Here is a 15318-nt window from a genome sequence, read left to right as displayed (position 1 = left end):
AAACCTAAAAAAGGGGGTGGACAAAATTATTGGCACTGTTTGAAAAATCATGTGATGCTTCTCTAATTCGTGTAACTAACAGCACCTGTAACTTACCTGTGGCACCTAACAGGTGTTGGCAATAACTAAATCACACTTGCAGCCAGTTAACATGGATTAAAGTTGACTCAACCTCTGTCCTGTGTCCTTGTGTGTACCACATTGAGCATGGAGAAAAGAAAGAAGACCAAAGAACTGTCTGAGGACTTGAGAAACCAAATTGTGAGGAAGCATGAGCAATCTCAAGGCTACAAGTCCATCTCCAAAGACCTGAATTTTCCTGTGTCTTCAATGCGCAGTGTCATCAAGAAGTTTAAAGCCCATGGCACTGTGGCTAACCTCCCTAGATGTGGACGGAAAAGAAAAATTGACAAGAGATTTCAACGCAAGATTGTGCAGATGGTGGATAAAGAACCTCGACTAACATCCAAACAAGTTCAAGCTGCCCTGCAGTCCGAGGGTACAACAGTGTCAACCCGTACAATCCGTCGGCGTCTGAATGAAAAGGGACTGTATGGTAGGATACCCAGGAAGACCCCACTTGTTACCCCGAGACATAAAAAAGCCAGGCTGGAGTTTGCCAAAACTTACCTGAGAAAGCCTAAAACCCTTTGGAAGAATGTTCTCTGGTCAGATGAGACAAAAGTAGAGCTTTTTGAGAAAAAGCATCAACATAGAGTGTACAGGAAAAAAAAAGAGGCATTCAAAGAAAAGAACACGGTCCCTACAGTCAAACATGGCGGAGGTTCCCTGATGTTTTGGAGTTGCTTTGCTGCCTCTGGCACTGGACTGCTTGACCGTGTGCCTGGCATTATGAAGTCTGAAGACTACCAACAAATTTTGCAGCATAATGTAGGGCCCAGTGTGAGAAAGCTGGGTCTCCCTCAGAGGTCATGAGTCTTCCAGCAGGACAATGACCCAAAACACACTTCCAAAAGCACTATAAAATGGTTTGAGAGAAAGCACTGGAGACTTCTAAGGTGGCCAGCAATGAGTCCAGACCTGAATCCCATAGAACACCTGTGGAGAGATCTCAAAATGGCAGTTTGGAGAAGGCACCCTTCAAATATCAGGGACCTGGAGCAGTTTGCCAAAGAAGAATGGTCTACAATTCCAGCAGAGCATTGTAAGAAACTCATTGATGGTTACCAGAAGCGGTTGTTCGCAGTTATTTTGGCTAAAGGTTGTGCAACCAAGTATTAGGCTGAGGGTGCCAATACCTTTGTCCGGCCCATTTTTGGAGTTTTGTGTGAAATGATCAATGATTTGATTTTTGCTTCATTCTCTTTTGTGTTTTTTCATTGCAAGCAAACTAAATGAAGATGATAATACCAAAGAATTTGTGATTGCAACAATTTTCAGGAAGAGACTCAGTATTATCTGACAGAATTGCAGGGGTGCCAATACTTTTGGCCACCACTGTAGATATATATATTTTATTTTTTTTTTCAGAGTGCTACTTGTTTTCTTTATAAATATGCAGGACAGAAGTGGTTTTATTACTCTGATCACTGGAATAATCAATTGCAAAGCACAAGCACTGCAATGCATTACACTTGTCAGTGTGACACTGACAGAACGCCTTGTAGACCATGCTACTGGCATGGTCTAACAAGCCTCCATAGCTGGCATATCCAGTGGTCGTCATTTTGCCTCGGGTTGCCATGACTTCCATCGGCAATCCAAGATTACGTTGTGGGGTAACTATCAGGCGGGAGAGGAAGCTCCACCCTCTTTTAGCCTCCTAAATGCTATGATCGATATTGATCGCTGCATTTAGTGGGTAAACGGACAGAGGCTGTGCCCCATATGATCGCCATGACGTAACTGTACATCATTTGTCGGGAAACCCTTCTCAACCATGACATATAGGTGCGTCATATGCCGAGAAGGGGTTAATTTCTAATCCGAATAGCTTCAGAACAGTGCTTAAAAACTATAAATAAAAAAAGTGTTAATATCTCAAGAGCGGCTGCAAATTTTAATAAGCAGTAAACTGCAAAAATGCTTGTTTTTACAAATACTATCCAACAATATTCATTTACAAAGATGGGAAAGACCCATAAGTATAAATCTAATCTTTGTGGTTTATAACACATTTACAATATGAAGCTAGAGACAGGAGATATCTGAAATAATATGATTGTGCTCACTCCCCATAAACTTAAATTATTCTTTGTTTATATATTGATATTTATATTTTTTAGATTTTATTTTCTTTAGAAATTATAGAAACTAAACTTTTTAATTATATGTATTTTTGCATGACTTTTGCTTGAAAGAACAGCTAATCTTCATCTGCATCTTCATCTTCCTCTCCATCTTCATCACTGAAATTACACTGTGGACAGCAGGGACTCTTGTTTTCATCTACATTGGTAGTATAGATATGTCCTGCATCACACCTGTGCCATAATTGTTGCCTCAGCAGCTCTGTGTCATATATGACTGTTTTTTCCTTTACTACATTGATGAGATCCATATGTACTGGAAACTTTTGCAGGTGGGCATGTAATTCATCCAACTGCACGGTGCGTTCTTCTGAATACATCTCATTGATCAGTAATTTTATTTTTTGAATAGATATCTCTGGCATATTCTGCTCAATGAATGTAGCCTCTACTACTAGGGCCATTCGGAATAGTTCATAGTATTTCTCTAAAATGTCATACTTGCTTGTAGCGTTAACAATAGCTTGAGAAAGAATAGGAATATCATTAAGTATTCTGATCAGAATCTTAGGGCTCTTTTTTACCCTATTTTGTATTGCTCCTAGTTTTTGCCAAAATATTACTTTCTCAGCTACTAACATCAGTGAACGTAGAGTTAAGTTGCCTTCTTGCAACTGTTGCACTGTCTTATCTAGTTGTGGAAAGTTACACAATTCAGTCTCATTTTCACTGAGAAACATTTCCAAATTATTAATCCATTTGTAACTGATCCTTTCTTTAACCTTCTCTAAATCAGACAGTGTTTGCTTGATCAAATTGCCATATCGTAAACTTTTTCTGATGGGTTTCAGACATTTCGGACAAGACTTCAGTTTAATAATTTGGTCTTCCTCTTTGCTAACCATCCATTCCGAGAAACTTGTCTCTTCAAAAAAATGAGGACAGTCCATGAGTTGAACAAAGCGGGCATCAGATTTTGTTTCATTTCCAAAAATCAATTCTTGAACTTCATCAGCATCACAAACTCTGCATTTCTTGGGGCATGGCTCGCCACAAAATCCAATGCATGGGTGACCACATTTAAGATTTTTCCTGCAAGGTTCATCACATGCCTCTCTGTCACAAGGCTCCCAACACAATTTTGTACACCTTTTGTGCTTACACCACCACCCACAAGGCTTTGTGCAAGGAGCACATGGTTCACTGCATTTCTGAAGGCATTTTCCATGAAAACATGAATTTTCACAAGAACGGTTACAAAAGCATCTAGTGTTACACTTTTCTTCACACTTATGTGAACAGTAAAGTGGAATGCCGCAAGCATTTCCACATGTTAAGTGAAAGCCTCGTGTATCGCAGCTGTTGCAATTTCCAGGGCAGTTGTGTCCACAATCTAATTTTTCTTCACATTTCACATGACATTTTAAAGTGGTGCCAGCCAACTCAACTTCTGTCTTCATGAAACACAATGTTTTAACAGTGTGACCACATTCCAGTGTAACTGTTACCTTTTCAGGACATTTGCAGATTTGACCACATAATCGGACACACTTGTGACCACAATGTAATATCTTAATGCATGGCCCTTTGCAACCAAATTCTTCTGGATCCATTGAACATGGAACATCCTGAATGTGTCCACATAAGGGAATCCCTTTTGGCACAACCTCTTCACATTTACCACAAGGGTCACCGCACAACTTTCTGCACTTGTGTCCATTTTCACAGACACTTTTTGTACAAGGCTTTCTGCATACAACATTTTCATGCTGCTGATCATAAGGGTGACACAAAAGAGGACAAACATGGCCACAGTTTAATCTAAATTGGCAAGGAATCTTGCATCCACCCTCAGGAACATCAGCAAAGTCTGATGATTTAGACACATAAGTTGCTGTATCAGGATGGTTGACACATTGGAGCTTTAACTCTTTACCAATAAGACCATTTTCATCTAAAACATCATTAATTGCACTCCAAAGGGGAACTTTGGATAATAATTCCATATTCCCTATACAAAATAATCCTTTCTTGGCTCTTGATAAAGCAACACATACCCGGTTTGGAATTTTAAGAAAACCAACATTGCCAACCAAGTTACTTCTTACCAGTGAGAGGATGATAATTTCATTTTCCTCTCCTTGGTATTTATCAACCACACATACCCTGACACCCTGAAACTGAGCTTTGGGCATCATTTTCTGCAAACAATGAAGCTGTCCAGAATAAGTAGTGAGAATTGTTATCTGGGATGGAGAGTAGCCTTGTTGTATGAAATAGAAGCAAAGTGACTTCACAAAAGTAGCTTCATGGACATTCTGATGACTCTTGCCTTCCTTAATATGTTCCTCAAGGTGATGGTGGTCCACAAAGAAGAGGCTGTGACAAACACCCTAGTAGATAAAATCAGAGAGGTATAAGTTATAGTGACGTACAGTAATGGACAAAAGTCTTGATACTGACACAAATTTTGGTTTTCACAAAGTTTGCGGCTTCAATATTTTTATATCTTGTTGTCAGATATTTCTCTGGCTACTGGTTGTAAGCAATTCTTAAGTTTTTAAACTTTTACTGACAAATACAGGAGCATCTCACTAAATTAGAATATCATCAAAAAGTTCATTTATTTCAGCTCTTCAATACAAAAAGTGAAACTCATATATTATATAGAGTCATTACAGAGTGATCTATTTCAAGTGTTTATTTTGGTTATTGTTGATGATTATGGCTTACAGCCAATGAAAACACAAATTAAACAGTCTCAGTAAATTAGAATACTTTATAACAACAGCATGAAAAATGTTTTTAAAATCTGAAATGTTGGCCTACTGAAATGTATGTTCAGTAAATGCACTCAATACTTGGTCGGGGCTCCTTTTGCATCAATTACTGCATCAACGCGGCGTGGCATGGAGGCGATCAGCCTGTGGCACTGCTAAAGGTGTTATGGAAGCCCAGGTCGCTTTCATAGCAGCCTTCAGCTCGTCTGCATTGTTGGGTCTGGTGTCTCTCATCTTCATCTTGACAATACCCCATAGATTCTCTATGGGGTTAAGGTCAGGCGAGTTTGCTGGCCAATCAAGCACAATGATACTGTTGCTTTTAAACCAGGTATTGGTACTTTTGGCAGTGTGGACAGGTGCCAAGTCCTGCTGGAGAATTAAATTTCCATCTCCAAAAAGCTTGTCGGCAGAGGGAAGCATGAAATGCTCTAAAATTTACTGGTAGATGGCTGCGCTGACTTTGGTCTTGATAAAACACAGTGGACCTACACCAGCAGATGACATGGCTCCCCAAACCATCATTGATTGTGGAAACTTCACACTAGACCTCAACAGCTTGGATTGTGTGCCTCTCCACTCTTCTTCCAGACTCTAGGACCTTGTGGAGTGTGTCAATGACTGCCTTCTGTACATCTGTCAAGTCAGCAGTCTTCCCCATGATTGTGGAGCCTACTGAAATAGACTAAGGGACCTTTATAAATGCTTAGGAAGCCTTTGCAGGTGTTTTTTGTTAATTATTTAAATTTACTGAGATAATGACTTTTGTGTTTTCATTGGCTGTAAGCCATAATCATTAACATTAACAGAAATAAACTCTTAAAATAGATCATTCTGTTTGTAATGACTCTATATAATATATATTGTTATGCTCCTGAATAAAAATATCTCCCCTACACTGAGACCCTGAATAAATAATTGCCCCTCTCTATATTCCCTGCACAAAATATTACCCCCACACTGTCCCTCTTATGGTACATGATCTCCACACGGCCCTTTCCTTTCCATACTGGGCCCCTTCTTCACACTGTGCCCCCCTATAGGGCGCAGCATCTGTACTGTGCCCCCTCCTCACACTCCCCCTCCTTAGCATACTGTCCCCTCCTGGCTGTGATCTTATACTGTCCCCCCCCATGCTACCCCCACCCACTACTCAGTCTCTATTCTGTGCCCACTCACACTTTTATTCCTTTATACTGTCTCCTCGCACTATACCCAATAGTCTTCTTAGACGTTTCCCAATACCTCCTCATACTGTGTCCCCACACATTTTTCCCCTTGCTACCAATAATGTGTTTGTACCCCCCCACTCGCGACCCAGATTAATCCCCTCCTCCACACTGAATAAATCCCCCCTCCCCACTGAATCACAGTAACATAGTAACATAGTTTTTAAAGTTGGAGGAAGACTAAGTCCATCTAGTTCAATCCATAGCCTAACATGTTGATCCAGAGAAAGGCAAACAAAACCCATGTGGCAACACTAAGCTCCACATTGGGGAAAAAAATTCCTTCCCGACTCCATACGACAATCAGACTAGTTGCCTGGATCAACGCCCTATCAAGGAATCTAGTATATATAACCTGTAATATTATACTTTTCAAGAAAGGCATCCAGGCCCCTCTTAAATTTTAGTAGTGAATCACTCATTACAACATCATGCAGCATCATCAGTAGAAAGGTCTTTGTCCTGTCCCTTTATATACTTGTGCATAGTAATAAGATCACCACTAAGCCTTTGTTTTTCCAAACTAAATAACCCCAAGTGTAATAACCTGTTTTGGTATTGCAGACCCCCCAGTCCTCTAATAACCTTGGTCTCTCTTCTCTGCACCCGCTCTAGTTCAGCTATGTCTTTCTTATACACCGGAGACCAGAACTGTACACAGTATTCTAAGTGTGATCGCACTAATGACTTGTATAGAGGTAAAATTATGTTCTCCTCATGAGCATCTATGCCTCTTTTAATGCATCCCATTATTTTATTTGCCGTTGCAGCAGCTGCCTGACACTGGCCACCAAACGTGAGGTTGTCGTCCACCAATACACCCAGATCCTTTTCAGTGACAGTTTTACCCAGTGTTTTACAATTAAGCATATAATTATACATTTTATTTCCTCTACCCAAGTGCATTACCTTACATTTATCCCCATTAAAGCTCATTTGCCATTTATTAGCCCAAGCTTCTAGTTTACATAGATCCTCCTGTAATATAAAATTGTCCTCCTCTGTATTGATTACCCTGCAGAGTTTAGTGTCATCTGGAAATATTGAAATACTACTCTGTATGCCCCCTACAAGGTCATTAACAAATCTGTTAAAAAGAAGCGAGCCCAATACTGACCCCTGTGGTACTCCACTGTTAACTGAGACCCAGTCTGAGTGTGTTATATTAATAACCACCCTTTGTTTCCTATCACTGAGCCAGTTTTTAACCCACATACATATATTTTCCCCTATCCCCATTGTTCTCATTTTATGTATCAACCTTTTGTGTGGAACGGTATCAAAAGCTTTGCCCCTCCACACTGATTAAATATTCCCCCTCCACACTAAATAAATATCCTCACCTCCACACTGAATAAATATCCTCACCTCCACACTGAATAAATATCCGCCCTGCACAATGAATAAATAGCCCCCTGCAGATGAATAAAAAGCCCCCTGCACAATGAATAAAAAGCCCCCCCCCCTGCACAATGAATAAATAGCCCCCTTGCACATTGAATAAATAGCCCCCTGCACAATGAATAAAAAGCCCTCTGCACAATGAATAAATAGCCCCCGTGCACAATTAATAGCGCCCTGCTCAATTAATAAATATGTACCCTGCACAATTAATAGTCCCCTGAACAAATAAATAAATATCCCCCTGCACAATTACTAGCCCCCCTGCACAATTAATATATAGCCCCCTGCACAATTAATAAATATGCCCCCCTCCTCCAGGCAATAAATACCCCCCCCCAGGCTAAATCTTCGGTGTCTTCAGCTCCATAGCCACAGGAGCACTTACCACCGATGGTGTTCTGTCTTGTGGGTGACGTGACCTGATCATGCTGCTGACTTCAGTCTAAGCCGACGGTCAGAGCTTCAATTGTGCTCGCGTCTGACAGACGCAAGTGCAGATGAACGCTGGGAGCCGGCACGCTGCAGCTTCAGAGAATGGCTGAATTCCGGTCTGAGGGTGGAGGCAGAATGCAGCCGCCGGGGGAGACACCTTGGATGCTGCACTGGGCGGCCCAACAGCGCCCCCCCAGCCGGCTGCGCCCAGGGCACATGCACTGGCTGTGCCCCCCTCCCTGGATATGCCTCTAATGCTGGGTATCAGCTTATGTGCCAAAATCTTGACTACTGATAACTAGTGTTGAGCATTCCGATACTGAAATATCGGGTATCGGCCGATATTCGCGGTATCGGAATTCCGATACTTTTACAATATCGAATACCGGAATCGGAAGTTCCCATAATACCTGCGCTCTGCAGTGTCTCTGAAGGATGACAAGCTGGATGGCAGCGCTCAGCTGCGATCCAGCCTGTCATCAGAATGCCATCCCAGCGTGAGAGAATTCTCCTGATTGTTTAAAAGCCGGCGGGCGGTAAAAAGCCGCCGGCTTTTAAACAATCACACAGCCCCATACTGCTTCCCCGCAGCCTCCCACCCTGATCCTCTGCTCCCCTCGCCACCTCCCATCCCGATCGTAAGTTAGGACCGGGCGGGGAGCGCAGCACCAAGGAGCGGGGAGCGAAGGACCCGGGCGGGGAAGCCGGCAGTGAAAAGACTTCACCGCCGGCCTTCCCGTTCTGTGCTGCGCTTTCCCGCCGGTTATTTCAAATGAACAGCTGAGGTATCAGGTGATGCTGATCAGCTGTTCATTTGAAGTAGCCGTGGTGCCCTCAGAGAGTTCATGTGAGTTCATGCTTGACTGCATGAACTCACATGAACTTTCCCCCGGCCACACAGGTCAGCCTCACCTCCCAGACCATCAGACCCATCATGATTAGTGTGTGCGCGGTGTCTGTGCGATGTCTGCGAGTGTGTGCGGGGTGTCTGTGCGATGTCTGCGGGTGTGTGCGGTGTCTGTGCGAAGTCTGCGGGTGTGTGCGGTGTCTGTGCGATGTCTGCGGGTGTGCGCGGTGTCTGTGCGATGTCTGCGGGTGTGCGCGGTGTCTGTGCGATGTCTGCGGGTGTGCGCAGTGTCTGTGCGATGTCTGCGGGTGTGCGCAGTGTCTGTGGGTGTTTGCGGGCGTCTGCGCGGTGTCTGTGGGTGTTTGCGGGTGTCTGTGGGTGTCTGCGGGTGTGTGCGTGCAGGCAGACATAGGCCGATGTGACACTACTACTCCCATCGGCCTATGTCTGTCCCCCGTCCACTCGTGCCAGCAGGATCAGCTCGATGGGAGCAGTAGTTCCCATCAGCCTGATCCTGCTATTTAAACTGCCCCATATGTTATTTTTGCCCCTATACATCTTTTATTCTTTTAGGCCCCCATATATATTTGTTCTTGGTCCCCAATAAATTTTAAATACATGTCATTGGTGGCCAGTGGTTACCTAAAATAAATTAGTTTATACATTACCTGTCCCCGCCGATCGCCACCTAAAATAAAGTAAAAAATGAAAAAATACACCTATACTCACCTAGACACCTAATTCCCCGAAGCCATCGATCTCCTGTAATAAAATATAAAATAATAAACCACAACCTTATCCTTACCCCTCCGTAGTAGTCCACGAGTGTCCCACGAATATCTCCAGTTTAGAGCAGCCACATAGAATGTGACCGCTCTGAACCACTGCCGCCGCTAGAATGACGGGGCCGTAAAGCAGCCCCGTCATTGCATAAGCGGGTTCGCCGGAGTTCAGGCAGCGCTGCACCGGTTAGCTCCTTTACGGCCCTGCTGTACCGTGAGAAATTCCCACGGTACAGCAGTGCCGTAAAGGAGGTCTCCAGAGCTGCGCTGACTGAATGCACTCCGGTGACCTCAGTCAGGGGCTCACGCTGCCAGGAGCGGATGTGTTCCCGGCAGCGTGAGCTTACAGCAGCCATGCACAGCTGTCACCATCTCCAGATGTGACAGCTGTGCATGGGAGATCAGCGCAGGAACGTGGACAGGTAACTATTTTTTTTTAGTAAACTAAGAATTATATAAAATGGTGTGTTTTATTTCAAATAAATTATTTTTTTCTGGGTGTAGTGTGTGTTTTTTCTTTTTAACACTTTGTAGGTTAGTAATGGGGGTGTCTTATAGACGCCCATCATTACTAACCTGGGCTTCATGGCAGCTGGCGCTGACATGAACCCCACCACTATTACCCCCTGCCACCGCACCAGGGCAGTGGGAAGAGCGAGGCTAAGTGCCAGAATTGGCGCATCCTATGGATGCACCATTTCTGGGGCGGCTGACGGCTAGTGTTTCTAGCCTGGGAGGGGGCAAATATTCATGGCACCCTTCCTGGGATATTAATATCAGCCCCCAGCTGTCTGCCTAGCCTTTGCTAGCTATTAAAATAGGGGGGACCCCACGTCATTTTTTTGGGGGGGTCTCCCATTTTAATAGCTAGTAAAGGCTAGGTATTGAGCTGGGGGCTGATATTAGTAGCCTGGGAAGCTCCGTGGGTATTACCCCCTTCCCAGGCTTCAAACATCTGCCCCAGCCGTCTACTTAACCTCCGCTAGAGACTAAAATTATGGGGGATCGCACGTCAATTTTTTTTTTAATAAATCCTTTATTTTAACACTAAATGACACTTGAGGGGTTAATAAAGATGCAGTCCCTAAATTATTATTTATTTTTTAATTAATTTTTCCCAAAAATTTTGACGTGGGCTTTGCCATATTTTTGTATGCCAGCCAGGTACAGCATCCAGGAACGGGCTGCCCCCAACTCCCAGCTGCCTATTTGTACCTGGCCGGACACAACAATATAGGGAAGCCCTTTTTTTTATTATTATTATTTCATGAAATAAGTAAAAAAAAAAAAAAAATACGTGGGGCTTCGCCCTATTTTTGTGCCCAGCCAGGTACAACTAAGCAGCTGGGGGCTGGAATCCACAGCGCAGGGTGGCCCAAGCTTTGTGGGCCCCCCATGCTGCGAACTGCAGTCCGCAGCCAACCCAGAAAATGGCGCATTCATAGAAGCGCCATCTTCTGGCGCTGTATCCAGCTCATCCAGGGCCCTGGTGCGGTGGCTCACTGGGTAATAAAAGTAATATTATCCGCTGGCCCTAAGCCCGAAATTCATGGGGTCGCGCCAATATTAGACATCACCGCCATGAATTTCTAGCAAAGTATTTAAAAAAAACACAACACCCAGAATAAAGTCCTTTAATTGAAATAAACACACAATTCTTTAATGTTCTAAATTAAACCATACTTACCATCACGCCCATTCCAGCTGAAGCCAACGATCTCCTGCAATAAAAGTAAAATAATAAAGCAACATCATCCTTACCATTCCATGGTTCCCAGGACAGCTTCAGCTCTGCTACATCGAGATGACAGGCTGGATCGCAGCAGACAGCTGCCATCCAGCCTGTCATCCCGCAGACACTGAGAAGCGCAGACATGCTTGCGCTCCTCAGTGTCTGGCTGTAACGGCATCCAGATGAGCCGACAATGAACTCAGCTCACCTCATGCACGTCACTGACAGCGTGGGAGAATTCTCCTGTGCATGCGGTGAGCGTGAGAGACTCGGCTCATCTGGATGCCATCACAGCCTGACACTGAGGAGCGCAAGCATGCCTGCGGTTCTCAGTGTCTGCGGGATGACAGGCTGGATGGCAGCTTTCTGCTGCGATCCAGCCTGTCATCTCGATGTAGCAGAGCTGGAGCTGTCCTGGGAACCATGGAAAGGTAAGGATGATGTTGTTTTTTAATTATTTTTCTTTTATTGCAGGAGATCATTGGCTTCAGCTGGAATGGGCGTGATGGTAAGTATGGTTTAATTTAGAACAATAAAGAATTGTGTGTTTATTTCAATTAAAGGACTTTATTCTGGGTGTTGTGTTTTTTTTAAATACTTTACTAGATTCATGGCGGTCATGTCTAATATTGGCGTGACCCCATGAATTTCAGGCTTAGGGCCAGCTGATAATACCAAGCTGGCCCTAACCCCTTTATTACCCAGTGAGCCACCGCACTAGGGCCCTGGATGAGTTGGGTACAGCGCCAGAAGATGGCGCTTCTATGAACGCGCCATTTTCTGGGGTGGCTGCGGACTGCACTTAGCAGCGGGGGGGGGGTGAGGGTGACCCCAGAAAGCTTGGGCCTCCCTGCGCTGCAGATTCCAGCCCCCAGCTGCCTAGTTGTACCTGGCTGGACACAAAAATAGGGAGAAGCCCCACGTATTTTTTTTTTTAATTATTTAATGAAATTCACGAAATAATAAAGAAAAAAAGGGCTTCCCTATATTGTTGTGTCCAACGAGGTACAAATAGGCAGCTGGTGGTTGGGGGCAGCCCGCTCCTGTCTGCTGTACCTGGCTGGACGCAAATATAGTGCAAACCCCCACGTCAAGGGAGTCTCTCTGTGGGACAGTATGCTGTGTGTTTCCGCACCCTCGCAACTGAACTTGCCTCGAACAATGAGGCTCTGGTGTCCACCTTTTGGGAGGTCCTTTACGGACGGATCAAGGGTGAACTAGCCAGTCGCGACATACCTCCCTCTCTGGATGACCTGGTGTCATTAGCTACACAGATCGACATCCGTTTTCAGGAGCGTTCTAAGGAGTCGACCCGTGAGAGAAGACCCCTGCGCCTCGCACCAACCTTCCAAAGGCCAGTCTCGCAACCTTGTATCCCCTCTGGTGTCTTCTCCAGAGTCTATGCAAATAGACCAAGTTAAGATGGTCAAGGCTCGCCAGGAGACCCGCCGCACCGAGGGGAGTTGCTTCTACTGTGGCAGTATAGAGCATCTAATCCGCTCCTGTCCGGTGAGACCGGGAAACTCCAGTGTCTAGGACCGCTCGGAGAGGTCAACCTAGGCAAAAGTTCTTCTTCTCCGCCCTTGACTCTGTCCATTTAGGTTACCAGTAATGAGACCCGCTTCTTCGAGACTGCCTATCTAGATTCTGGAGCCGCTGGGAACCTCATTCAACAGGCCGTTGTGGAGAGATATCAGATTCCTACCATACGTCTGGCTGATCCTTTAGCGGTTTCCTCTGTGGATGGAAAGCTTCTCTCTGAGACCATCTTGTTTGTCACTGAGCCTGTAACTCTTCAGGTAGGAATGCTACATTCGGAAAGGATCTCCTTTTACGTGCTGTTCTGTCTCTCCCAACACCTCTTGCTTGGCCTGCCTTGGTTACAGAGACATGAGTCCGTCTGGAATTGGAGCTCAGGTGAGGTGCTCCATTGGGGTCAGGAATGTCATAAGTTCTGTCTGGTTCCGGTTCGTCCTGCTCGACCTTCGTCTACTCCAGCTAACCTACCTGGCTTGCCGGCACCCTACTCTCCTACTGGTCATATGCGGACGTCTTCGATAAAAAGGAGGCAGAGACTCTACTACCTCATAGGCCGTATGATTGCCCCATCGACCTAATGCCTGGTGCTTCACCTCCTCACGGGCGAATCTACCCCTTGTCGCTGGCCGAGACCCATGCTATGTCTGAGTACATAGAAGAGAACCTTGCTAGGGGATTTATCCAGAAATCCACCTCTCCGGCTGGAGCAGGATTTTTCTTCGGCAAAAAGAAAGATGGCTCTCTTAATCATGTATCGACTATAGGGGCCTAAACCAGATTACCATCAAAAATAAGTACCCCCTGCCTCTCATCTCAGTGCTGTTTGACCTCCTAAAGGGCACGAAGATCTTCACTAAGATTGATGTTCGTGGGGCGTACAATCTGGTCCGGATTCGCCAGGGAGACGAGTGGAAGACGTCATTTAACACACGAAATGGTCACTACGAGTAAAGCGTGATGCCCTTTGGTCTCTGTAATGCTCCAGCCATCTTCCAGGAGTTAGTGAATGACATCTTCCGAGATCTCCAGTATTCCTGCGTGGTGGTGTACCTGGACGATATCCTGGTGTTCTCCCCTGATCTGCCCTCTCACTGGAGGGATGTTCGTCAGCTACTGCTGAGGCTCCGGAAGAATCGCCTGTATGCAAAGTTCAAGAAATGCCACTTTGAGCAGACCTCCCTACCATTTTTGGGGTATATCACCTCTGAGACCGGACTGCGGATGGATCCAGACAAGATGTCTGCTGTCTTAAAGTGGCCCCGACCTGAGGGGTTGAAGGCTATTCAGCGGTTTCTGGGATTCGCTAGCTACTACCGCCTATTCATTCCTCATTTCTCCTCTCGGGCTGCTCCCATCTCTGCCCTCACCCGTAAAGGAGCAAATCCCAGGGAATAGACTTCCGAGGCGGAAAGTGCCTTTGTCTCTCTTAAACAAGCCTTCTCCTCCGCTCCAGTGCTACATCGTCCAGATTGCAATAAACAGTTCGTCCTGGAGGTTGATGCCTCTTCCTCCAGAGCTGGATCAGTACTCACCCAGAAATCCTCGTCCGGGTGAATGGTGACCTGCGGCTTCTTCTCCAAACTATTTTCTCCGTCCGAGCGCAATTATTCCATAGGAAATCGAGAACTGCTGGCCATCAAATTAGCGCTGGAGGAGTGGCGCTACTTGCTTGAGGGGGCTCTGCACTCGGTGGTCATCTACATTGACCATAAAAACCTCGCTCACTTGCCGACCGCCCAAAGACTAAATCCACGACAGGCCAGATGGTCTTTGTTCTTTGCTCGCTTCAGATTCACTCTCCATTACCACCCGGCAGACAAGAATATTAAAGCTGACGCTCTATCCCGCTCTTTTCTGTCTATCGACCAAGAGGAGGAGCCTCTACACATCATCGACCCCTCCAGAATAATGACTGTTGCTCTGTTTGACCTGTCACATCTACCTCCTGGTAAGACCTTTGTAGCGGCTCAGGATTGGAAGAGGGTCTTACTCTGGGGTCATTCGTCCAAACTGGCTGTTCATGCCGGCCAGAGGAAGACGCTTCTACTCATTGCCCAACATTATTGGTGGCCCACTCTGCGCAAAGATGTTGCGGATTTTATCGCGGCTTGTTCCTCCTGTGCCCCTAACAAGATACCTAGGCATCTCCCAGCTGGTCGTCGTCTTCCTCTCCCCGTGCCTTCTGCTCCTTGGCAACACATTGCTATGGACTTTATCAGTGATCTTCCGGTATCTGCCGGTTCTACCGTCATACAGTGGTGGCCAAAAGTATTGGCACCCCAGCAATTCTGTCAGTTTCTTCCTGAAAATGATTGCAATCACAAATTCTTTGGTATTATTATCTGCATTTAATTGGCTTGCAA

The 15318-nt window shown here is 45.3% G+C and overlaps 1 protein-coding gene across 26 annotated transcripts in view; it reads right to left on the bottom strand.

Annotated features, from left to right (window-relative positions):
• Positions 1-1478: 1478 nt before the first annotated feature.
• The window catches only part of LOC141265438 (NFX1-type zinc finger-containing protein 1-like), a 391532-nt gene continuing 377692 nt past the window's right edge, over positions 1479-15318 (bottom strand). For 14 of the 26 annotated variants that reach the window (XM_073678521.1, XM_073678525.1, XM_073678527.1 and 11 more), the window contains one exon: positions 1482-4603. In XM_073678521.1, the coding sequence (XP_073534622.1) occupies positions 2327-4603 (2277 nt within the window). In that variant the 3' untranslated portion in view covers positions 1482-2326. Of the gene's footprint in view, positions 4604-15318 lie in introns of all 26 variants that reach the window. The other 12 variants (XM_073678522.1, XM_073678536.1, XM_073678535.1 and 9 more) reach the window with 4 other exon arrangements.

The sequence above is a fragment of the Phyllobates terribilis genome, unplaced genomic scaffold (genome assembly GCF_046119375.1).
Source record: "Phyllobates terribilis strain yellow unplaced genomic scaffold, ASM4611937v1 Scaffold_4__5_contigs__length_816908805, whole genome shotgun sequence".
Lineage (NCBI taxonomy): Eukaryota > Metazoa > Chordata > Amphibia > Anura > Dendrobatidae > Phyllobates > Phyllobates terribilis.
Note: the sequence above shows the minus strand (reverse complement) of the source record. Positions and strands in the feature narration are given on the sequence as shown.